Below are 25,711 nucleotides of genomic sequence, written 5' to 3'. Positions count from 1 at the left end.
CACGTGCTCTGATGAAGGTCTGAAAGCCTAGAATAAAGTGAAACACAGCATAGATGTAGGTGTGTGGAATTCTTTTTTTTTATAATTTTAGAAAATTAATTTTAAAAAGTTAGGGAACATGTCTGGGGAAAAAATATATTTATAGTTAAAATAACTATATATATAAAATCATGTTACAGATTTATCAATACATGTTATAATTATATTTTTTTACATTTTATCTATTTTTTTATTTTGTACTTCTTTTCTTCAAAAGTTGCTCATTGCCTTCTTCCCATGTTTTTAAAAGAAATTAAGCCACTTTGCTCAGGTTGTAAAGGGTTAAGGGGTAAAGAAAACTGTGCAGCATTTTAAAATAAGATTCACAAAGTGCTTACTTCCTCACTGTCTGCCTCCCTGCCGGGCATGTAGGCCATCTGCCAGCACCCAAGAGATTTTAATAAAGGGCATGTGTAAACTGCCAGATCTGCTGAAGCTGTGAGCTGCATAAAAATGTTGTGTTTATCTCACCACAAAGATAATGAGTTAATGTTTCAAGATTTACTCTTAATGTAATACCGTTTTATAAAATCATATATACATAGTATGTTTAGTATAATAGACTATGGGCTGATCCTCGGTCAGTCACAAGGTGGCAGTAGAGGCCTGCTGGCATTTTACCACATAACCTTAAAACTGAAGAGCCTCCATGTGCACCTGCTTTCTCTGTGCCATATGTACATATAGTACACTGCGTGCAGGGGGAAAGACAACTGGGCATTTAAAAGGTGTGAAGGTCAAGTATGTCCCAGAGGTCCTGACCTTAACATAAACACGGCCAGGTCCTGGAAAATCAGGCTTATTATACTCTGAGGACATCGTTATAAGCAGCCTGGTTACATGTGCATGCTTTGTTTAACAAGATACAGGGTGAAGACAGGTAATTTGAGAAACTTTTCGGGAGATTACCAAGAAAGACGCCTAAAACTCTACAGACTACCTTAATTTTACTTTTTTAAAGTAGAAGTACCAATACCACACAAAATACTGTTACAAAAAGGTGTAAAGTACTGCATTTAAAATGTTACATAAGTATATAATCATGAAAAAAGTAAAAGTACCCAATGCAGAGAAATCAAATAATAATAACAGTAATTATAATAAATAACTTGAATTTAAAACAAAATAATAATTACCCCCACACACACATACACACTTCAAAATGATTAAAAAGAAAATCTAGAAAAAAATACCCCAAATTAAAAAAACAAAAAACAAATAAAAATTGAAAAAATATATTAAAAAAGTAGGAAAATGCCTCCAGACCTGAAAATTATATAAACTATAAAAATAGAACATGATGTAAATATTTATCAAAATAGCTGCCAAATAATGTTCTTAAAGTCAGGATCATATTTTAGAAACTCTTGTCAGGTTTTTATGTGCAAATCTTCATTTGTAAAGTAACCAAGCTGTAAGATAAATGTAGTGAAGTAAAAAGTACAAAATCCCTTTGAAATATAGTGGAGCAAAAGTATAAAGTGGCATAAAAAGAAAGAATTAAAATTTGTATCTAAGTACAGTAACCTACAAATGTACTTAGTCACATTCCATCACTGACGCTAGGCTAATAGCAAACCAATTTTAAGGCAGCTTTTAATTTCATTGTTCTATAGCCATTACATTGTGCAATCAACATTAAATTCAGAGTTAAACGCTTTAACAAAAAAGTTGCCTCTGGAGGTTTGAAAAAGCCCAAGATGCAACTCCTCATCGTCCCATTTTACCTGATGTCCCACTTTACCTGACTTCACCCTATGCAAACCCCTGCAGCAGGACCATTCACTGCTGCTGAAACATGCAGACATTGACTTGCCCTTGGAATATATTTGTGAATGAACCCAGTCAGAGAAGCTCTCTCTTCTCATTTGGATAAATGTCACGGATTACCTAACGGGCGAATCAGTGTTTTTTTCTTTTTTTTTTTTTTTTTTTTTGTCATTCAAGAGGAGGCAAGACTGTCGTTTTGTTGCCTTGGAGACTACAAATCAATAGCATCATGCAGTATCTCCTCGTCCATTCCCAATGAGAGGGTTCAGTCGCTGCTGGCGTCATCAGGGCTGAAGGTGGGGAGGTGGGGTGGGGGGGCTCGAGCCACCTGCGCTCTGATTGGCTGCTGCCGATAACGCGCTGCCATTGAGGATTTCTGGCCCGTGCAGGGAGGAGGTGTGTCTCCGGCTGTAAAAGCACACGCCTCTCGGATAAAAACTCAAACACAGCTGAGGTGATGATCAGACGCTCCGAATTATAGAGCTGCGCGTTGTGCACAGACTTTGTCGCGCGGTTAGTTTCGGTTAACGTGCGCGTGTTGTGCTGCCTGACAGAGAAAAGACAGAAAAGTAGAGTGACGTCCGCGGCTGTAATTAGTTCCCTAATCAGCAGAATTGCCAGCAGGTGTGAATTCATGTCTGTATTTTCCCCGCAGATATACTGGTGAGTACATCTCTAACACCTTCACCTGTTTGCATGTGTGCTTTGAGCTTGATAGAATTATTAAAGACTACATTTCTTCACTTTGCACCTGACAGGTAAGAACACTGAAGCATATGTACTGTAGTGGTGGCTTGTTTTTGTTTGGTGATTTTCCCCAGAAATTGAACTGTTCCCTTTTGAGATTTTCCGTGGGGTGTTGCCCCTGAAACTGGAAATGTCATGGCACACAAAAAGAAAATTCTAGGTGTCCATTTTGTTTTTAATGAGGAAATGATTCCAGGTTGATAACCATCGCAGCATGTGCCAACTCAGAAAGGTCACAGTGGTCATACATTGTCTTTGATTAGGAGACAAAATGCATTTTATTTCCTCTTCAGTACCTTTCTCTGCTGTATCCTTGATTGCCACCTCTATTCTTTGGTCTTTAATACTGCAGGTGCAACTGGAGAAGGATGCACTCTGCTCCTATCTATTACGTCTATCTGCTATCAGTGACTTTTTCTCACATTTCCTCGTGGCAATCAGTGTCCAAATACGTTGATTTTCTTCTTGACACCAGAACAGGGAGTTTTTTTCTGTTCCCTTATCTGTCAAATGTTTTTCCTGTCTGTACAGAGGATATGCAAGTCGAAACATTGTTTTGTGAGCACCGTTCAAACCTCAGCAGGCTCCTGTCTCTACCAGGAAGTTCAGACTCGACCTCTTTACTGTAACCACACTTTGCTCTCTTCGCCTGTGCTTACTTACAGTAGACCTAAGCTTCTGTTCTGTGATGTTACTTCTGTGAGGAATACGAAAACTGTCTTTATTTATTTAAAAGGTGTGGACTGAAAACTTTTGAGCATGATTTGACTTGGAACCAGAAGTTCCACTTCATGTTTGCACTGGGGTGTTATATTTGTGTCAACAGGAAGACATTTTTTTCCTCACAACAATAATAGGATATGTAGAGAACTTGGTGCAAGCTCTTATAAGATCAATAAGATTTTCACCCCCATCACTGGCATTGGAGTGGCAACTGGTCCGTGATGTGTTTTCAGTGGCACACTTGACTCAACCCATTTATTCCAGCACTCTCCTGGGGGTCTTACTCACTCCCTGCACCACCCACATACCTGCAGAGCTGTGTGGAAAGCTCTGTCAGCGCTGGCATCGAGCGTCAGCAGCTTTGCCCTGTCGCCACACAGGTTGAGATTTATGATTGTAGTAGTAAGAACTGTGGAGCGGCAGAGAGGAAACAATGTTGATAACGCCACATGCATATTCCCCTCCTGTGCAGGAGGATTGTTGCGGAGACCACTTGAGCTCCTTTCAGCACTATAATGACATTACATACAGGAACAAGCATGGCTTTGGCCTTTTTATAGGCTAGAGACAGGTGGAGGAACCTGCTGTCATGCTTAGGTAATGACTGTCAGTCTCAGGTCGTCTGAACTGAGTGATTGTGACCATCAGATGGTGTAAAGCTGGTGTGGCAGATGGCTTTACTGACTATCTCTGTTAAAGTGTGACTGCTGCCAGATATTGTATCAATGGCTGTGGCATGAAGTAAGGCTACTAGGAATATGGTCACTATGTAATGAGCTGAGGTAAATGTTTTACTGCTAAACACGTCAACTGCTTCATTGGTCAGTGGGTAGGTGCGTCTGTCTGTCACTCCAGTGGTTGTCACAGGGTTAAAAATCTGAAAATATCACATTGTGCTCTGTTCTCATATACGGTAGTAGTAACTTTGACAACACTGAGGATACTTGCACTATAAACTGATGCAAAAAAGGAACAAATCGGTGCATAAAAAAATCCCCAGAATGCAGGGAATTAAGTGTGTGATTTCTGAAAAACCAAGCCTAAGACCACATTTTTTTAAATTGCTAGTTTTGTTTGATCAACATTTCAAAAGCCAAAGATATTAAATTTGCTACAGAAGACTGAAAATCATCCAACATTCACATTTTTGGAATGATAGTTTTTTGACCATAGGACTGGGCAATATAAAGAGAATCATCACAGTATTTTTGGCAAACTATTGGAACAGTACAAGATTTGATTAGCTGCCAACCTATGAAATAAATCGGAAACTAATTTTATAATCAATTCATCAGTTTGTCATTTTTTTAAGTTAAAAAAAAGGGAAATGCTCTGATTCCAGCTTCCTAAATGCCTATTATTCTGGTTTCTTTACTCCAGTTAACTGAATATGTTTGGCTGGTGGACAAAAAAGACATTTAATGAACGTTATCTTGGCCTTTGGGAAAAACTGATTGACATTTTCACCATTTCCTGACAAAACAACTAATAGATTAATCAAGAAAATAAGCAACAGATTAATCAACAACAAAAATAACTGCTAGTTGTGGCCCTAATCAACAAACTGTTTTAGCTCTAAACTCTAATAATCCTTCCGATATGTGTTTTGGAAACAGCGTACATGACGGACTGTGTCCTGTACACGCTGCTGTCCATCTGTGCTGTGGCTGGATGTGGCATTAGTTGGCTGGCAGGAGCATTATCTTGACCGGGTCGAAAGGTAAAGAGGTTTCCGGTCATCTGCCACACCACATTCACACATAAGTCAATACAGGCCATTTGTCTCTAAATGTGTGACTGCCAAACATGTGCTCCTGGGCGTAGACTCTGGTGAACTAGCTGTGCTCCATGCAGATCTCATGTCGCATATGTTACAGGTCGGTTACTTATAGAAACACTTAACGTCTCCTCTCTAGGAACCAAGTATTCCACTCTGTGTGAGGGACACACTGTTCAGCTGTTGCGCCCGACACTTATAGCAGTAATAGATGTGACTGAGTGTGTTTGTTTCCTCCCAGGTTGACTTGTTACTCGTGCACCCCCAGTTCCTCCTCATTGTGCCCCTTTATGTTTTATTAGGCCGATGTTCTGTTATTCTTAGCCGAGCAGGATGTTTATACGATCCCCGAACAGAAATATGACTGGCAAGGCCCGAGTGTTTATCTTTCTTTCCCTTCCCTCCCTCTCTTCCCCTCTCCTCCTCTGCTCAGGTCTTCACTGTCACTGCTCAGCCCTCCGTCCCCACCTCCGCTGCTTTTTGCATGCCTGCCTCACCCTCTCTGCATCCCACTCAAAGATGAGAGCAGCTGACATTACTTTTTCCATGTGAAAACTTGTGTATCCTTCGAGCTCTCCTTTCTTTTATTTTTGGATATCCGGCTATTGTTTCAGCCAAGCATGTCTTGTCGTGGTGCAGTGAATGTTACTTTACGGTGATTCAGTCAGAAGCTTTTAGATTTTCTCCGTTTTAGAGCCGCCCTGACACCCTGCTGTGATGTCAGTGTTTCCTTGTGAAAGAAACGAGGGGTGTGTGTAAATGAAGGGCTGGAAAAACTGATTGATAAATGCCATTGCTGTAGAAGTTAATGATCTCTTGGCTTTGAGTGACTCATGTCACGAGATTCTCTGCTCCTCAGGATGAATTTGAGTTAAATGTGCTTCTTTATTGACTATTCATGAAGACTGCAGTGTGTGTGTGTGTATGTGTGTGTTTCAGGTCAGGATAAACTTGACTGACAGTGCTTCATAAAGCTGTAGACGCACTGTGTGGAAGCCTAGAAATTCTGCAGGCTTATTCTGACATCAATAAATAGAGCATTTGCCCCAATCTCCTTAGATTAGGGGAGATACATTTTGTTTGTGATGTTAAATGTATAGTGAGATTAACTTTGCTGGATGTCACTTGGAGCTACAAGAGTATGTTAAAGCTGAAATGTGGTGCAGTACAGGTGGGGAGGAGTCTTTGAAGTGAGAAAACGGCAATATCAAACTGGTCACAACAGATTTGATAGCTTGTGAATTTATGCTTTTATTTCTCAGAGAAAGACTTTTTTTTCTCCCAAAAGTTACACAATCTCTTATTTTTTTAAATGTAATGTTTATAGAGATGCTCCAGTACCATTCTTTCCTTCCCGATAGCAATTCTACCTGACTTTGTCTACAGGCCGATACTGCAATGGTAACTTCAGTTTCTGATACCATTGTGCATGGTTGCAGTGCTATGAGATTTTAACAGTAGGATTACCATCTATCACAGTTTCACAGTATAATTGTGTAATACTACTCTGTTCTATCAAGACTGTTCTACGTTCTATATGAGTCATAAATACAAACAAAAATACATTACTCCTTTACTCAAACTCCAGAAAATGTGTCATATTGTGGGCTAATCGTAGGTTATGTTTATTTTTAAAGGGCCTTCTGTTTGTGTAACACTGAAATGATTCCCTGTTTTATGCTGTTATCTAATCGACTTTGAAGCAAGGCTGTTTTGATAGATGAATAAGACTGTGGTGAATTGAGCAAATTAATTCCGTGGAACAGGTTTACATAATCGCTCCTTATTTTAAAACCACGTTTGAATCACTACCACAGTATAATTTTTCACCATTTCCAAAAATAAACATTTTTATTTGAGATTCAAAGTAGGTCGAGCGAAGCCCACACATCTCTTCGCCCCCAAAAAACCCAGGTCCACTGAACCAGATAATGTTAGGATGTTAGTGAGCCTCTTTTTGTGTTCTGTTTTCTTTGTTCCATATAGCCAGTGACCACACAAACCACAAGCCTGTAGCCACTGACCACAAGGCACCAAGCTTTAAATAGAGAGCGTGAGAAGGCCGCTCAGCATCTCGTCTCAAGACAGCGTCTGTCGGTCCTGGGACCTGCTTCCAGTCATTTTTTTTTTTTTTTTAAAGCTTTACTCGTGGATAGTGAACGCACTGAACATGGATAAACAAGCTCTTGTTACTTTAATCTGAAATGGAAAGTTTGGCCACGCTTTGATGGAACTAAGTGCATCGAGTTCCACCCCAGTCAAATACCACAGCACGCCCCCAGCACACTCTCACAATGACTGTGTTCTCTGGTTGCTACTGCAACAGCACATCATCCTGTATTTAGACGGCCACCTTATGCAAGCCACATCATGAGTGGTGCAGCTTTGCAGTGCATTTGCAGAGCACGTACTGGATGCTTGGTGTGTTGTGGTCAAGATGAGCAGAGTGTAAATAAAACTGATTATAACATGAGGGTGAACAACCATGACTTTCAGACTGTGTGTATGCATATGAACAGTTGGATAGATGTTTGTTGGTATTCTGCTGTTTTACATGCCATTATTGATCATTTTAGTATCATTGCCTCCAGCGTATACAACCTGAGTGACTTTCCTCTAGTATATAAAGTAGAAAACAAAAGGGGACCATAATATTAATTGTGAAATTGTTATTAAATGGATGGTCACATGGATTGATTGTCTTTTGGCCATGATTTTAGGTTATTTTTAGATTAACAATATGTGTCACAGTCTCTGATAAATGTTGGCAGACGGTTAAGTCTATGTGGTCGCCACTGCACAGTATCTAATCACACTAAACTACTTTTCTTCTTTCACCCCTGCAGCCCAGTGTTTGTGCCCGGCCGAGATATGACTGAGGTGATGATCAACAGCACCCCCATGGAGGACATGAGGCTCAGCCCCAGCAAGGACAGACTCTCCTTTCAGGTACGACACACATGTATGACATGACTTCTGTCCCAGTTCCCCACCAGTATATTTTTTATGTGGTGTAGTCATTATTTATACCTGTCCTCATCCATTCATTATCATGGATTGGATTGAGGTCAGCATGAACCAGGGGGAGCAGCTGCTGCATGTTGTGATTTGGGAACAGCAGCTGCATTTCTTATGAGATGGTAGAAATGTTCGTAGCTTATAAAAGAGAGGACTTAAGAGTGAATATTGGATTTTTTCTTTAGTTTAATCTACAAGCCCCCCGGCCTAGATAAAAATGTGTTTGTATAAAAGACATTTTGGAACAGTTTTGTCATTGATATGTAATGTCATAAAGATAAAGTCATAGATTAAAAAAAATAATAAAACAAAACTTAATAGAGTACATCCATCACTTGGAGGATGTATGTTCTAGATTTTTATTACAGAAGTTGTAGAAAATATTTTATTACATAAAAATGTAAAAAAAAAAAAATAAAAAATTGGATTTAAAATTTCTGAAATTTAAAATTTCAGAAGTAGTCAAGTACATTTTAAAAACCGTATCTTTAAAGATATAAAAGGATGGTAGTCAAATGTTTTTTTCTTTTCTCAATTAAAACAAAAAAAAAATTTACACCAATATTATGGACAACAAAAGATGAAAAATCTAAGATGTCGGAGTGACTGTTTGTTATAAAAGGCATATGGACATTAAGAACATAAACCATATCTTCTAACTTGTACCCTAATTTCCAAATCTATAAATCCTTCTTACCCACATTTCAGTTCCTTCCTGCTAATTACAGATAAAAAAATCAATTAAATTACACAAATGATTAAAATAATATGAACAGAATTATATTTAATATAAAAATTAATTTAAATAGGTTTTCTAGTTAGGTAGGAACATACTTACTAATACATTTTAAGTAGAGTTTATGACATGCAGCAAAGGGCCGCAGGTTTGAGTCAAACCACGTCTACCAGCTGAGCTACTGGGGGCCCCAAACTTGCAATTTTAAAAACTAGATAATTAGCCACAACACTAAGGAAACATTGCTGCAAAAATCTACATGCCTTATTTTCATTAAGACATTAAGACAACTATTGTGGTACCCGTGGGGATAACATGTCAGCAAGAGGACATTGGAGGTCACAGTCGGTCACAACTTTAAACATACAAAGGAAATGTATGTGTGGGGAAATAGTGTGTAATTTACTGCAGCCTGTCACAAAAATAAACAGAGCAGATTCAGAGAGATGAGAGAAGAAGCCATCAGGTGGTCCTGACAAGGTGTTGCCAGTTGCTTTGTTTTACTGTCAGCTCAACGGGGCCAACATGGAAACTACTTACAGCTGCTTGGTTATTTTAGTGTCACATTCATACTGAGAGTGGAAGAAAAAAATTAAAGGGCCTTGTGTTAATATTTAGACCATGTTACTGTAAAAGATGGTGAAACTGAGTCAAGACTATTTCTGATTCTGGACAGGAAGTTGGCCTCATTGTTAATAAAGCTGCATTTTAACTGGTGGGTTACCACTGGTGTTTTAAGGTCATGGGTTTTAAAATATTCTTGCGCAAGTACCACCTGCTGACGCCTTTAAAACTCACATTGCTAAAAGGCCATTTCCTTTTTTAAAAGAGATTTCAAGAGAAATACAAGATTGATAGAAAGTTCGTATTCATACATTCATAAACCCAGTACAGTAGTTTAATGCCATGTTGTATGTAGACGTTGTTGACTCTGAGAGGATGTAGACTGACCCAGAGGAAAAGGCTGGCTTCCTCTCCCCACAGTTCACACCCCAGCTGTGAGCCTGTCTGAGGGGATGAGAGGAGCGGATGAGGAGGGGGAAACGGCAGAAAAAGGAGGCTGCCACTTCTCCACTCTTTCCATCCCTGCTCTGTGTTTTCCTCACCTCGGCCATCTGCCCAAGGTCTCAGCCACTCCTTAGAGAAACACTGTATAAAGTGGTGATGTCGCCACTAGTCACTTCCTCCGTTATGAGTGCCGGGGGGCTTTGACACAAATTGTGTGACCATAAAATTCCAGCTGCACCTATAAAAGGTATCGAAATGAATGTGACCTATTTGTGTAGAAGGATGAGCAAATAGTCACCGATTTCCTGAATTATCATCTCAAAAGGCAATGTCATGACATGAATCAGTGTGCACCCACCGCACACCCCAGAAGATCCCAAAATAGCCAGCATTGTGCCTGGCCGATGATGTGTCGTTGCTTCCTGCCACTGGAAGCGAAACAAGTTATGACATGTGTTAGCTAGGGGTCCAAAGGCAAGGTCATTTGCTGCCTAACTCCCTTTGGTGCTGACGCACAGCGAGGATTGGTGATGCAGGCCAGGAAACGGAGATACACGCAGGCATTAGACATGAACAGACATGCACACATATAATCACACCTCTTGGCGTGGCTCTATACGCAGCTGTTTGGAGAATGTAAAAGCTGCAGAAAAACACGCGCTCATAACCTGACAGATTCTCACATTTACAAGCCGTATATATAGCTTTTTGTCTTTTTTCCTCCCCTCTCATTTGTCTCCTATGGAATTCACAGAGACTTTGACACAGCTGGATCCCCTCTTTCTTCCCCTCTCTTCTCATCTCTCTCCTGCCTCATCTAATGCTTTCTTTCCACTCGGCTCTCTGCCCAGACAGCGACATTGCTCCCTCCCCTCCAATGTCTTGGAGTGAAATATGCAGGTCTAAAAATATTCATCCACTTTATCCAAACAACAGCAAAAAAAAATGCTGTTCTTGGACCAGGAGTGGCAGGCTTTTTCCCCTGGGCCATTTCTCTGGTTCCTGAGAACAGAGAAAGTCTGATGTTGATGTCCAATCTTGCCAGGACAGGGAATGCATGTAATCTCTCTTGTCAGAACGTCTCTCATGCCCTTCAGTTTCGATCCAAACATTTGAGTGTGGCACGCTGCATTTATAAGCAGACATATCAGTCTGGATTTGCAGATTACGCGGCCGATTTCGTGTTCTTTCCTAAACCTTTTTTCCAACTCCATCCTGGCAGGACTATAAAGTATTCAGCACTAAATACTGACTGTTATTTTTATTTAGACACAAATCATGTCCCAGTAAACCTTTCACCTTTTGTGTTTTTACTGTTGATTTGAAATGCTCTGATTATGCTCTTGTATAATCTTCCGAGTAGTGGCTGATGTGGTACTGGATGAGTTTGTAAGCAGCTACGAGCTGCTTGGCACAATGCCTTCCAAAGCATTTAGATTAAACATGATGCAGCATTTACTGTAAGTCTCACTAGACATGCCTCATTTAGCCGTACACAGCCACTGATGTAACACTTTCTTGTGCAATTTGTTTTTTGGGTGAGTGGCACACCTATGTGGAGAGCTAGCTTAGCTATTAGAGGAATGTGGGCTGGGCAAGAGCAGGTATGCCACTGGGATTTTAAGCAATCACTTCCCATCACAGATGTTTAGTCTTCACATCACTTCCCTTACAGTTGTTTAGCCTTGTAGTGGTGCCTGCAACACTTCTACGAGGCTCAGGACTAAGTTCTGGTGTCCTGGAGCTGACCGCACACTTAGCGCTGATCAGAAATATGCTCACAAATCATTTCTCGCCGTACCACAGGGGACAGCTGGCTCGAAATGGCCTGTTCTGCACTCAGTGGCGCCACAAGAAATTTTTCATAAAGATGGCAATGTGGGGGCCACTGAGGATCTTGGTAGCACACCAAAACGTAACTCTCCATATTGACCTATGTCAATATGGAGAGTTAAGGAGTTAAGGAATGGTAAACTGATAGTTAAATTTATTATTTCACAGATAATATGACATATTATCTAATGTGCATAGACTTATACTGGTACAGTTAACATTTTGAGTTCTACAGCATTCCTACTTTAATGTGTTATGTATCTGTACAGGTATGTCAGTGGGGGGAAAAGTGGGACCCCTTGGGCCCCAATGTAAAGGAGGCCCTTGAAAAGCCTGGCATAAAAAGTTTTTTGTTTTTTTTGAATTTATATTTTATATTATATATTATATTATATTATTTATATATTTATATTTATATTTATATTTATTATTATTATTATTATTATTATTATTATTATTATTATTATTATTATTATTATTATTATTATATATTTATATTATTTTTACATTATTTTATTTATTTTCTAAGTAAATAGTGCCAAACTTAAATTAAAATTGGCAGAATAAAAGAGTATACAGACTGAACTTTTAATTTGAAAAAATCTCTCTAATGCCCTTTTCACCTCTCAAAGGTCCAAAATGGTTTAGTCTGCCCCTATACTAGGAGTTATCTCTTAACACAGCTATAGCAAAGTAAATGATTGCTTATGTGACTAGAGCCCCAATGTATGCCATCATGTCTTTCCCCATGAAAGAGAAAGCGAGTCTCAAAAAAAAGGAAGAGAAAAGGGGAAGAAAGTAAACTGACTTGGCTCAAGAGAGGTGGGGCAGGGGGACAGCAATTGCTTATGCATAGGTATGGAAATTTGGTGCTACACTTCATTTGTATATGTTAGGCAATTAAAGGCTGCATGTCTTTTCCTTAAAAGGCGAATACTCAGCTTTTAATTTCAAGAAACACACTGATTCAAAGGAGCAAAACATGCCTATTCAAGTTTAGAGGAGACTCTCGTGGGCACCCACAGAGCCAATTTTCATACATATATTTTGAGGTGAGTGTGTGAAAGTTGTTCCATCGCAAAAATTTAGCCTAAATTTGGAATGTTACTTAGCCCCCTTACCAACAAGCTATGTCAACATGGCTGGTACCAAGTGATGCTTTAGGCTGTCTTGTTTCACAAGATGCCCCACCTTCACGCTAGCTTAAAAGATGAGTGTGACACAACCTCCTAAAGACAGTAATGTCTCCAATTAGTTTTTGCCATGGTGGCCAGGAATTGTATCATGGCTCGCCCTGGCTACCCATTGCCCTTTTTGAGGGCGCCACTGTCTGCAGTTCAGTTAACAAATTGTGTTAACTCTTGAACTTATTGAAAAATTAATAACTGTTTTTTATTCTTGTTTTCCCTCTTTAGATATTCCCTGATCCCTCAGACTTCGACCGTTGCTGTAAGCTCAAGGATCGGCTGCCATCTATTGTAGTCGAGCCAACGGAGGGAGAAGTCGAGAGCGGGGAGCTCCGCTGGCCTCCAGAGGAATATCTGGTCAGCGAAGAGGAAGAAGAAGAAGAGGAGGAGGAAGAAGAGGAACAAAATAATGGCATCATCCAAAATGGACAACCAACACAGAATTCTCAGCACTAGAGGCTGTGTTGCAGCACCCATCCTCCCTTGTTCCCTCTTTTCTTTTTGATAGACTCTTCTTTTCCCACACTGGTTACACTGCACCTCAGCACTCCCGACAGACTGGCAGACACACATGCCGTGTCTCATGATGCCATCTCGTTGCTCTTGACACCAAAGCATCAATCTCACAAGAGAAGCAATACACACACATTCTTACACAATAATTTATCCTCCTGGAGTACAAAAACCCACAAAATCAGACTTGAAAAGAATGGACACGCACAGCTGATATTCCTGCAGTGTGCGCTCAAACTACACTTAAAAGCTCTCCAGCTCCATGACCTTCATCTGCACCTCCACCATCTCAGATGTCATGGAGAGCTTGCAAACATATATCCTCCCACTGTTTGTGTCTCGGCCCCGGAACAGACGTCCTGTTGGACAGCGGCAGCTCAGTGCTCCATGGACAGCTCTTACACTGCAGGGGGGTCCAACTGCTCTGTACTTTACTCCAAAATGGCTGGCGTTATGACCCCAGAGACTTCATACTTGCATACAGAACTATTGTGGTACCCGTGGGGATTATCGTCTATAGTGTCCATACCCGTGTTCACTTTCTGGACTGATATGTTCATTATTGTGATTGCCACTGCTGTCCATAGATCTGTCTGTTTCTGAGAATGTTTTGTGATTTGTCTGGTTTTTGAGAAGTGGGTGTTTTGTGTAAAATGTTACCAGGACCCCTCCCTTGTCTAAAGATTTTTTGTGACCTTACATCAGACATTCATAGTAAAAAAGCAACCTAGAATCATTTTAGAGAAGTGAGCAGAAAGAAAATAAACCAGCATGCTATGCGATAAATTCATTGTAAAAAAGGCTTGCAGTGAGGACTAAGTCATGCTATGATCCTCTCAACACATCGGCCTTCTGTGAGCCTTATGACAAAAGCAAAACAGTGCAACATGGAGAACACAATCTGACGCAAGCAGGTTTATTGTTCAAAAGGGCAAAGCTGACCAAGGACTGCAAATTGTTTGTTTTGGTTTTTAAAAAAAAAAAAAAAAAAAAAAAGCAGTTGATGAAGCAATGTACAGACCCATTGAAGGAAGTGTAAATAGTTGTTCCCGATGAACCAACCCCTGCGGCCTTGTAGTGCGCTCATCTTGTTTGTACTATGGTTGACATTTTAGAAAGAGCTGTACACACCTGAACTGAAAGTCTCGCCTCGTCTTCCTTTTTTCTTTTTGCAAACAGCCATAAGTTTGACACGATGAAGTTCAGGTCACGTATAATTCACACTGTAGGACAGAGCTCACAAATAAATAATATCTGACAGTATTTAAGTTTCGTCCAGATGTTTGCCAAAAGCTGTTAATGGGGAATCTTATTTGTTCTCTGGTAGCAATGTCTTGTTTTATTTGTCCATGCTGCAAATTCAGAAGTTGATGTTCTTTGGTTCACTCTCTAAAATCACCACTTACTGTTTGTGGAAGTCTCGTCTGTCAATTTGTGGAAAATATTTCACTTTTGTGTACACAATATGAAATCCTGTCGTACAAGCATGATTGAGATATGTCTGTCTTTTTGTAATTTCTCATTTGAGTGGCATTAGGGCTGTGTACAGAACATCTCTCTTTCTCCTGTCTGTCACCTGCAGGTCCCACATTGTTTTTGTAAAGCTCAGGGAGATTAGCCGCCATCTTTCTCTTGTTTTTTTGTATTTAGACCACTTTTCTCTGTGACAATTACAGAGGCTGTAAATAAACATTTGAATTTGCTATCCAACTGTGTGACTCTGCTGTGAGAATAATTGACTGTGAAGAGTTAATGCTGTTTTTATGGCACGAGATGGAAGTAAATGAGTGTTTTACAGGGGTAATCCTTCAAAGTATTGTCTCAAAGAGAGTGTTTACTTTCATTTTCCTTCATGTGAAACCCCCTCTTCTGCTCCCCACTCAAACTTCACCTGCAGCGGTTGCAGAAAAGCGGTATTACTTCCTGTTCGGCATCTCTCGCATACAAAATCTCTCTACGAATACAAGTGCATGTATCAAACAGCTATATGTAGAAGCGAGAGCAGGCCACATGCTACTTCCTGTCTTCAACTTGCACACAAACAAAACACAATCTGACTCCTCGTTGAAGCAAAATCTAATTTCTGAGAACTGAACAGCTTCATTTCAATACTTTTAATAACTGCATGGTAAAAATATTAAAATAATGCCATGCAGCACTTTGGAGAACATTAATTTGACTGATCTTTAGACAATTTACAGTCACAGTAAAACTGAGGACAGTACAGAGTGTAAAGGTCTGTGGACGCAACTCCTCACGCTTTCCCCATAAACACTCACCACAATAATACAAGCACTGGACCAACGACCAGATAATACAGAGTTATCCAAGATCGGATATGTTTGTATATGTCAGAGATGCGGACAATATCTATCCACAAGAATACACATTGCATCTTTGAAGGATCCTATCTTGACATATCTCCGTAAATGGTCAAAATTGGACCCTGAAAAATCCGGAATCAGGATACCCATCTGTATATATACATAAAATATCCTACAATGTAATCTGCTTAAGATCTATGTGTCGGATCTTTTCATATATTACCAGCATCTTTGAAGTATCCTGTTTCAGATATCAGATATAAATGTACCTGATACCCGACAGATATGAGTCCATATATTTAATGCATCCGATATCCTTAAATATCCATATAATATCCAGAATTTAAATCTGCTAAAGATCTTTGTTGCATTTTTCATATATTAACTGCATCTTTGATGTATACTCTTAAATATATCAGATATAAATGGACCTGATACCCGACATGTACTTTCATATAATGAATCTCTGATATCCTGAAATACATGTAATATTCTGCAATTTCATCTGTAAATGAGCTTTATATATCAAATGCATCTTTGACGTATCCTGTTAAATATACCAGACATACGAAATATTGCGCAATCCAAGGAAAGGTACATGATAGTATCTTATGGATCAATTATGACCCTTTGATGGTACATCAACAGCAGTTGTACCTTAAAGAACATGAATGTGCCCCAACTGTACCCCTTTTCTGACAGTGTAGTATAGTAATATGGGTACTGGAACCCACAGACAGCTTATGGTGAATAACAAAAGAACCAAAGCCCTAACTGCTTGAAGCGCTCACTATGTAGCAGCTCCATCTCTCTGACATGACTACAATTACTGACATACCTACAGGTCCTGTGCGTCAATGTGTGTATTTTTGGTGTATCTATGTATGTATGTAAGGATTATAAGACTAAACAAACTGAATTTCCCCTTTGAGGGATTAATAATTAAAAATATATTATTGTATCAATATTGATTCAAGCTAAAAAAATATAGAAGCATAACAGACAGTCATGGCACGGCGGCCATACCAGATCATTCCAAGAGATAAGTCGGCACAGCAGCCAACCAAAAACACGACAGATTTTAAGAAAATAAAAACACTATATATCTTATGTGAGAGTCAAGAGAGATGTGCCAGAGATAGGGATGAATAGAGATGTAGTTGGAAAGATGAGGGAAAGACACTGTAGGGTAATATGTGAAGGAAGAGTCATGGCACAGCGGCCATTAAAGCTAATCAAACAGACATGTCAGCACAGTGGCCATGACAGATAATCAACAGATCGGTTGGCACAGCAGCCAACCAAAAACACAAAACACACGAAAAAGAAATATGGCACTTACTTTTTGTAGACCTTGCTGGGCAGCGATAGCTTAGTCTGCAGGGATTTGATGTAGAAACTGGAGAATGGTGCCCTTGAGCAAGGCACTGAAGCTCTAACTGCTTGGAGCTCTGAGTATGTGTCGGCTCCAACAGTCTGACATTTCCCTGCAACTAATGCAGGTCCTGTGTGTGCGTGTGTGTGTATAAATAATAATAACAGTGTTGTATTCAATTTCAACAATTATTGTATCATATAGATCTAAACTAATAGATCTAAGAAAATAGACAACAGATAGTCATGGCACGGTGACTGTGACAGCATTATATATGACATTTTTGTCAAAGTTATTATTCCTGTTCTGTGACAACTTAACATCATGTGAGGTGTTTCATAAAAATGCTATGTATTTTTGGACTTTTTATTTAGAAAAAAAAAGTTCTTTTAATTTTTGAATGGAAAACTTTGAAGCTCAATATCTCAAAACTGCTCAGAACACAAATAGAAACTCAATTCTAAAATGGCAAAATGTAAATGACACTTATATCCCCCAGCAGATAGAGAGATAGAGATAGAGAGGAGATATAGAGATAGTCATGGCAGGGCAGCCATAAATAGATAAAAAGGGATGAGGAATAGAGAAAGGCAGAGAGTTAGAGAGGTAAAACCAGAGATAAGAGATAGTTACAGAGATGAGAGATGGATGGTCATGGCACGTCGGCCACAATCAATAATCAAACAGATCGGTCGGTATGGCGGCCAACGAAAAACACAACACAGACTTAAAGAAAATAAAAATGACCCTTACTGTTAGTAGATCTACTTTGGTGGCAGTAGCTCAGTCTGGTGTGGGAACCAGAGGGTGATGGGTTAGAGTCCAGAAGTCCAGCATGGACAATGTTACGGAGTGTGGACTGGTAGAAAGACAAAAAATGAGGAGCTATAGAGGGATAGTCATGGCACAGTGGCCAAAAACACAACACAAACATAAAGCCCATTTGCACGGGACTATTATAACTATTATTACTATGATAAGTGATGCTGTGTTTCCCCTAAACTTACTGACAACATCATACTAAATTTGTAACACAGTAAATGTATAATCATAAATTCATGGTTGATGATGAGGTGATTTTTTTTCTCTCAAAATAAGACAACTGATAAAGAAGCACTAATAAAGCATTTATTGATATAACAAACAAAATGTGTCTATTTAAAAATATGTACAATAAGATGTTACAGTTGGGCATGAGTTTTTTAATACGGTTATGGTAAATATTAAAATCACAAACTTTTCAGGTCATGACTTGTGAGTTCAACCAACAACTGAGGAGAGGAAACCCCTCTCTTTGTTCCACCATAACCTAATGCTACTTTAAAGTCACATTAGCTCATTAGCTAGATATCTACCATTAGCTTAACAGTATAACATTATAGCTTCAAATACATCAGTAATACATCTACACTTAAAATGAATAGCCTTCTGTCTTTTTTAATCGCAATAATGACACCGAAAATGTTGGAAGATTTCTGAAATACTCACCAAATGAGAAGGATTCCTTTAGAATGTTAGCGGTCCAGAAAGTTCCACCGAGTTAAAGTTCCGAACGTTCAAAATCTGGCGGTCCATGTCCCTCTCTCACTGACATGCGCAGTAGGCGGGGTCAGTCTGAGTTACTGGGCAGTTTATGTTTGTCCCATTAAAATAACACACACACGTTTGAATATAAAGGAATAACACTGCAATTGACCTAAAGATATAAAGTAGCTACATGTTTTGCTTATGTAGCAAACCAGCATAATATACTTGCTTTCACAGAGTAGTCATAAAAGATGGAGACAATATTTAATTACTATCCAGCATTGCGTCTCACTAACAAGTTGATAACATAGTCCAGTTTATAGGCTGTATGTAAAGACAGATCCCCAAAAATGAGGTTGTTCAGTTTCAATCGCCCCGTGTCTGACTGCAGTACTCGTCCTAAGACCCGCCCCTCCATGTTAGTGAATGGAGTGGAAAAACTAAAAACTAAAAACTCAAAGTACAAAACAAATAAATTTTTCCCAAAGGTTTCTGTCTCTGAAGGTCGTTCTCATCACCCTGATGCTTGTTCAAGTGTTGTTTTCATGATAAATTCGGTTGAGTTATTAAATTATACAAAAGAGGGCTTTTCCGCCATGATTGACAGCCGTGACCGTCAATGCGTGTGCTTGCATTCAATGGAGCTTCTCACAATTGGTCGGACGTGTGTTTGGGCGGGAACTCCCCCACCGCGGATATTGTTAGTGCGCAGATTCAGGGCTTCCGATGACATCACCCTCGCAAGATGGCATCGCTCGTATCCCGGATATTTCAACCTCACTTCAGCATAGTGAGGGTAAGTGGGGGCGCGTCGTCCATCTTTCTTTACAGTTTATGCTTAAACCATTGTGGACTGGTAGCTGGAGAGGTGCCAGTTTACCTCCTTGACACTGCTGAGGTGCCCTTAGGCAAAGCACTGAGGCTCTAACTGCTTGGAGCTCTGACTATGTATACAGTATGACTGAAATCTTATAGGATATGTGTACGGACAATATCCAGAAGCATATGCAACAGATGAGATATTTTCCAGATATCTATGGATATGTAAAAGATACAATTGTATATCACTGGATTTTTCAAGCTAGCTGTAATGTCCTTTGTCTTTGTAAGATTTTTGGGGTAAGGGACACCTAACCATGTATTTCTAATAGATTGTACTGTAGACAAATATTACAACATTATTACAACATTTGACACATTAGTTTAATGTTATACGTGTTCCTAACATGCTCATGTAAAGATCTGTTCTCGACCATAGATGATCCAATTTTTTGACCAGTTTTTTGAGACAGTATTGCAGATCCGTGAATATGTCAATCATATTTCTTTGTATCAGCAGTTGCCTGAAAATCTGTTGAATTTTTCCAGATCTGCGATCTTTGTGATATACAAATCTGGTATCCTAACGGATATGTAACTGATATCATATGCAGAAAGCATCATATTTATGGATCTGCTACGGACCAGGTCTTCCAGGATACTCTCTGAAAATGTTATGGATGTGTGAAAGATCCCAAAACTTGTATACTGTTAGACCTTTTCGGATACAGGTCCTTTTATTCCAGTAAAGACTAATAAAATGTGGCTGAGTGGAAAAGCTAATGGGGAACTGGGGCATTTACAGGAATAAACAAAGCTTTCTGATCACTGTTACAGTGGAAACTTCTCAGGTGATTTGCTGCTGTATTAGTGACCCTATAGGTCAACTTTGATTGCCGACTACCGGGAATAGTCCATCAGAGTTGCTGCTGTCGGGCCTTTAGAGGCCAAGAGCCGGGCAGATTGTGCCAAGGTGCTACTCTCAGGGCCTTACAGTCACTTCCTGGAAGGCGAACAATGAACTGACATTCTATCCTGCTTCCTTCTTCCTGGAAAAAAAATGGAGAATAAAGAGTTATTAATACCCCCCAGCTGATAATGGTGGTCAGCAGCAGAGTGTGTCTGGCCCTGGGAGCTTTCTGAATAGGTTAGGATGTGAATGTCCTTTGTCCCTTTCTTAACAACAGCTCCTTGATCTCAGTGGAAAATGTCATGAGATCATGGAAAGAAGAAATCAGAAGAAGTTAGAGAAGGATAACCACAGTCCGTCGGAGAGACTGCCTGAACTTGTATCCAGCTACGCAATCATGTGACGTCAGCCTGGCACCTCTGAACTCTGCACCATTTTTCAGATATTACTGGAAAGAATAGTGAGAAAGCAATATACTTGGGATTTATTAAAGAAGTGTCCTGTGTTTCTGGGGCTTGAGGAGATATGAAAGGAAGCCCCTAAAGCATGTTTACATAGCATTTTGACATTTTGAGCAGCTCTTATCTTCAGCTCCTCTCCTTCAGCCACTCCTCAGCTGATTAACTCAGCGAGGAACCTTTGAAATTAATGACTCTCTTATTGCAACCAGTAATTTGAATTTGCTTTGCTCCTTCAAATCTGATTAAAGCACTAAAAATGATGTATTGTCAGTTATAATTCATTGAAAGATCACTTTATATGCACTGAAAACCTATTTGATCAATCGGCATGTTAAAATGAATGATTGCGTCCCACATCAACACAACTTTTTCTGCAAAAGTACTGTATTGTATAACTACTATGTTTTAGTACTGTATTATTTTCAGAATGGAAAACATGTATCTCTGAATGTTTACAACGTTTCCTCTAATACTATTATTAGCCATCTGAATTGCACTGCTCTTTAAACCTAGCGACCTAGCTCTAGTTTCACATTGTTACAACTGGCTCAAAAGTAGCTCTAGGCCAGACCAATCTCCACACTTTGTTTTAGTGGTGTCAGCACTGGAGAAAGCAAACACGAAACCCACTGTGAGCAGTGAGTTGCTGTGGTCTGCAGGGTGGAGGCCAAATCCATAACTTCTCAATGAGGTTAAAAGGTAAAACAAAAAAGTAGACATGCCTCAGCCCTTTCCCCCTTTCTAATAAATTTCTCACCGGTTTGAATTAGGCTCAGTTTAGAAAAGGTAATGTCACATACTTCCATGCACCAATCTGGATTTAGCAACATTTGAATCGCAATAACAGTTGTGTTTTTATTTGCATATGATGCCTGTATAAAAGAAATACTACAATATGCTAAACTAAGCTCAAGTTAACTGGCTACTGGCTTTAAGAGAGTGGTATCAATCTTCCTATCTAACTCTCAGCCATACAGTGAATGACGATGTTTCCTAAAATGTCCAACAATTCTGTTACATTCTGAATCAAAACCTCTTAAAGGGAAAATCAACCACAAAAGCATAAATCAAAGAAAACAGTCTCTACATGAAACTGCTCTCATCAAGGTCTGTGGATTATCTTGAATAACCACTTCATAAAATTTGGAGATATTGCTGTTGAGTTTTTAAATCTATTTTTTGTAGCTGTGAGCACCACAAATGGAGTGCCATTTGGTTCCATTGTATTGGAGAGAAGGCAAACATCTCTATTGGCAATATCTACAACTCTCTGCAACTCACAACAAAACTATCTGGACTGATAAACAGAAATACAAGAGAAAGAAAAATGTGTATTTGTGATTTTGGCGTGAACTGTCCCTTTAAGGCTGTTTTTTCCAAACTTTGTGTGTTTCTGTTGCTTATTTAGTTGTGTCTATTTTATTGTGAAGTCAACTTTGAGGGCTTTAATCCTAAAATATGCTTTTGTGATGTCCTGAATGTGATTTTTAATCACTTTATCTCTACACTGTTCATCTATTTATCAACCACTCTGCTGGTGGTCAGAGGTGACAGCTCTTATTTTGCAAATGGCATGATGAGAGAGAATCACTAAGTACTCAGTGACATAGGGGAAAGGAGTGTGTCTCGCACACCACTGTCGACATGGGACACAGTATCTTTAAATGTGTGTGCATGAGAGCCTGGCTATGTATTAAAACTGTTGTCAGCCCTCTGAGTGAAGTCACTGATAGCTCTTCTAGCTCATTCTTGGAATTCTTTCCAATGGAAACAATCCCATCGCTGATCCCAGTGTGTCAGCGGAGTCTGACCTGCCAACCTCTGAATTCTCCCGGACTCCCAACTATAGTCCACATTAACGCTGTTTCACTGTCACCCCATCTACACATAAACTCACACCATGTACCCAAAACATGACCCCTCCCTCCTCAATCAAGAGGAGAAAAATAATACTTATCCGATGAACTCTTTTTTCCACTCCCTCTGCTCATTTGACTTTTTTTCTCCGATGTTGTTGTTTTTGTTCTTTCTATTTTTCGCTCTCCCAGACTTTTATCCCATTCTGTTGTTTCAGCAAGTTCCCATACTTGCATGACAGTAGAAATGTACTCTGCATTCCCACAATGCAGGTTATGTAATGTAAGTTAACATTTCATTATAAACAGTGCCCCTGTGCTTATAACCTTGCTATTTTAGTGCCGCAGCCTTATTGTATAAGTCACCAAGGTTTATTCTGTGTGTGCATACATAACTGTGTCTGTGTGTTTGTGCAAAGCTTGCACACGGGCACATGTGCGCAGAGGTTTTATGTATAACCGTGTCTGTTATTATGAGTGCCATGTGCGTAAGGGAAAGATTCTTTTCCCATGGTTCCTCAAGTGTGAGAAGAGAGTAGAGCTCTCAGGACTTGAAGCGAAAACTCTGCTAGTTATTTATAACCTGTCTGGAGACGGCCCACCAAGCGTAGACACATATCTGGCACTGTCAACAAGGGAAGAGCTAGAATAAGATACGCTGAGAGGCATACAATAAGGAGGGAGGATTAAAAGGTGAAGGGGTCAGGGAAGGAAAATGAAGGATGTTGAGCATTTAGCGTAATGAGCATAAATGACACCTGCACTGTGACATGGATAAATCACAGCTTAGAGACTGCTTGTCTCTCTTGGTGGCCAAGTTAGATAAGACTTGATGAGATAAAGCAAAATGCAACCATAGCAAAAATGACACTTGGGAACTTACTTGGTGTTACTCTGCCCTCATAAAGTTGAACTAGTGTGCTTTCCAAATGACGCTGCAAACAGCATCGCTGTAACTAAAGGTCCAGTTTATAGGAGTTAGGGGGATATATTGGCAGAATTGGAAAATAATATATATATGTTTTGTTTAGTGCATAATCACCTAGAAATACGAGTCGTTGTGTTTTTATTACTTCAGAATGAGCTGTTTATATCAACATTTTCCACTCATTTATTCATTTGTGGCAGCCCGCCATGAGTAAAACATCTGCTGCTACAAATTGATTTTATATTTTTGGAGCAGGACGGTTCATTAGGAGTGTTATTGGAATATATACATACCATTCAGTTAATGATTGCACCAGTCTTTTAAAGCACAGAGGGTACTCTGGGCACAGAGCAAGCAGCAGATATCCAGGTGCAGTGAAAGTGAAACTTAACAGAGGGAAAAAAGAACTCATGACAAGTTGCACTTGTGGTGAATTCACAAAACATCCGTAATTAAAAAGTGGGCAAAAACACACACAAGATTAAAAACAAAAAAAGAAGGCGCCTTCTGTCCGTACTTGTACACATTTTCTGAAAGCGTAGGGATACATGAGACTTTTGGAAGTCAGCGAGGAAACTCTTTTTTTTTTTTAAATATGTCCTTCTTCTGAGTATATTTGACATTTGAAAACCCCACAGCGCCATATGATACTCCAATCGAGGAACAGAGGGCCACAAAGTAGTGATTGCTATTCAAAACAAAGCCTCCACAACATCACAATTAATCAGAGTCAAGCAAACTTAACAGTCTGCCAAACTGCTGTCTGTACCTGCACCTCAACAGAGCAGCCTTTGAAGACATAATGCATCTGCTGGACTCACAAGTGCGGTGCATATTTGGACGGATGAGTCTGAGCACCCTGGGACTCATTCTCTATTTAACAGGGTGATGTAAGGCACATCTCCATCTCATCCTCGAGCTTTTAAAGCTTTGATCAATACACGTCTGCTGGCATCCGCTTTGTACTGTAGTTTTGTGTGTTAATGTGCTAATCCACAGGCTGCTGCTCTTCCATAGGCAGTTTATGATATAAATAGACAGCTTATGGCCCCACCACTCTAATCCTTATTGCCTAGAGACCAGTGGGGGGGAGCAGGAAAGAGGGAAGGGATACGGAGATAGGCACAGAAATTAAGATGCAAAACTAAAATGCTGTTACAGGTGTGAGGTTGATCCATGCCGTCAACGTGAAGAGGAAGTGAAGTGAAAGAGAAGAGGACTAAATCATCCATGTCCTCTCTTTGAACTAGCACAAAAGCACAAGAGGTCATTAGAGGCAAGAATGTTTAACTAGACGAGTTTTTTCCCCAATAAAACCTCGTTAAAGTGCTATCAATAGACTCCATTGAAAATAAACCAAAACACAGTGTACAGTGCCCGAAAAAAGTCATTCTGTCTCTCCCACACGGATTTATGTAAGTGGAATGGCATGTCTAACATGAATTAATGTTCTCTACATTTATCTGTTGCATTTAACTTGGCTTACCTCCCGTGTCCTTTCTATCAGCAAACGCAGCTAAAGCATGCATGTTTTATGTTTTTCGTGGATGAAAACGCCCGTGATTCTTAACAGAGGGCTCAGATATTTGGAATTCTCAAAGGGAATATGATTAAGAGTACCTGATCAAATTGCTTTTGCTAAACTATCTCGGACAAGCGTCATTAATCATGCGGACGTGCTTCACTTTTGAAGGTGAGTTGGCACCAAACTGAAAAAATGAGAGCTTGTTTCAAAGCAAAGTTTTTTCCGTTCCCCTCTGAAGCGATGCGTTGACCCTTGAGAAGTTTATACTGACAAAGCTATACAGTTCACTCAGTCTCTCAGATAGAGTGCATGCCATCGGAAGCAGGTCATGGAAAAGTCTTGAGTTTGACTAAGTGCACTCTCTCTTTTACCCTGTCTGTCAGTCTGTCTCTACCTCACTCAACACACACACACACACACACACACACACACACAAGAGAGTACATGCTCGGATATGCTCAGACACATTGACCAATCTACGCACACACACATCACTGAATGCTGAGGTAATTTGTAACAGTAGAACACCTCATAACTGTGGGTAAAAGAAACAAATGACACATGCGAGGATTTACACTACTTTAAAAGGCTATGTTGGGGGTGACTCAGTGAAGAAGTACATCATCGATACTGTG

At 39.7% G+C, this 25,711-nt stretch overlaps 1 protein-coding gene across 2 annotated transcripts; it reads left to right on the top strand.

Moving 5' to 3' along the window:
• The first annotated feature begins 2,235 nt into the window (after window positions 1-2,235).
• lbh (LBH regulator of WNT signaling pathway) lies at window positions 2,236-15,061 on the top strand. Of its 2 annotated transcripts, none has more exons than XM_042500224.2 (3): window positions 2,236-2,472; window positions 7,903-8,005; window positions 13,067-15,061. In XM_042500224.2, exons 1-3 carry the CDS (start codon window positions 2,444-2,446, stop codon window positions 13,292-13,294), a joined length of 360 nt encoding a protein of 119 aa, XP_042356158.1. In that variant the 5' UTR covers window positions 2,236-2,443; the 3' UTR covers window positions 13,295-15,061. The 2 variants fall into 2 exon arrangements, with proteins under 2 accessions (XP_042356158.1, XP_042356157.2); XM_042500223.2 differs by lacking the exon at window positions 2,236-2,472 and adding an exon at window positions 2,476-2,567.
• The last annotated feature ends 10,650 nt before the right edge of the window (window positions 15,062-25,711 follow it).

Source organism: Plectropomus leopardus, chromosome 14, assembly GCF_026936395.1.
Source record: "Plectropomus leopardus strain MGB_pleo_1.0 chromosome 14, ASM2693639v1, whole genome shotgun sequence".
Taxonomy (NCBI): Eukaryota; Metazoa; Chordata; class Actinopteri; order Perciformes; family Serranidae; genus Plectropomus; species Plectropomus leopardus.
The sequence above is the reverse complement of the archived record's forward strand: the minus strand, read 5'-3'. Positions and strand labels throughout refer to the sequence as shown.

What these genes read in the sequence shown, in the direction of transcription:
- lbh (XM_042500223.2), top strand. Translation starts at nt 2,506, where the DNA reads ATGTGTGCTTTGAGCTTGATAGAATTATTAAAGACTACATTTCTTCAC. An exon ending in CTTCACTTTGCACCTGACAG is followed by an intron (nt 2,568 to 7,902) that starts GTAAGAACACTG and finishes TCACCCCTGCAG; the next exon opens with CCCAGTGTTTGTGCCCGGCC. An exon ending in AGGACAGACTCTCCTTTCAG is followed by an intron (nt 8,006 to 13,066) that starts GTACGACACACA and finishes TTCCCTCTTTAG; the next exon opens with ATATTCCCTGATCCCTCAGA.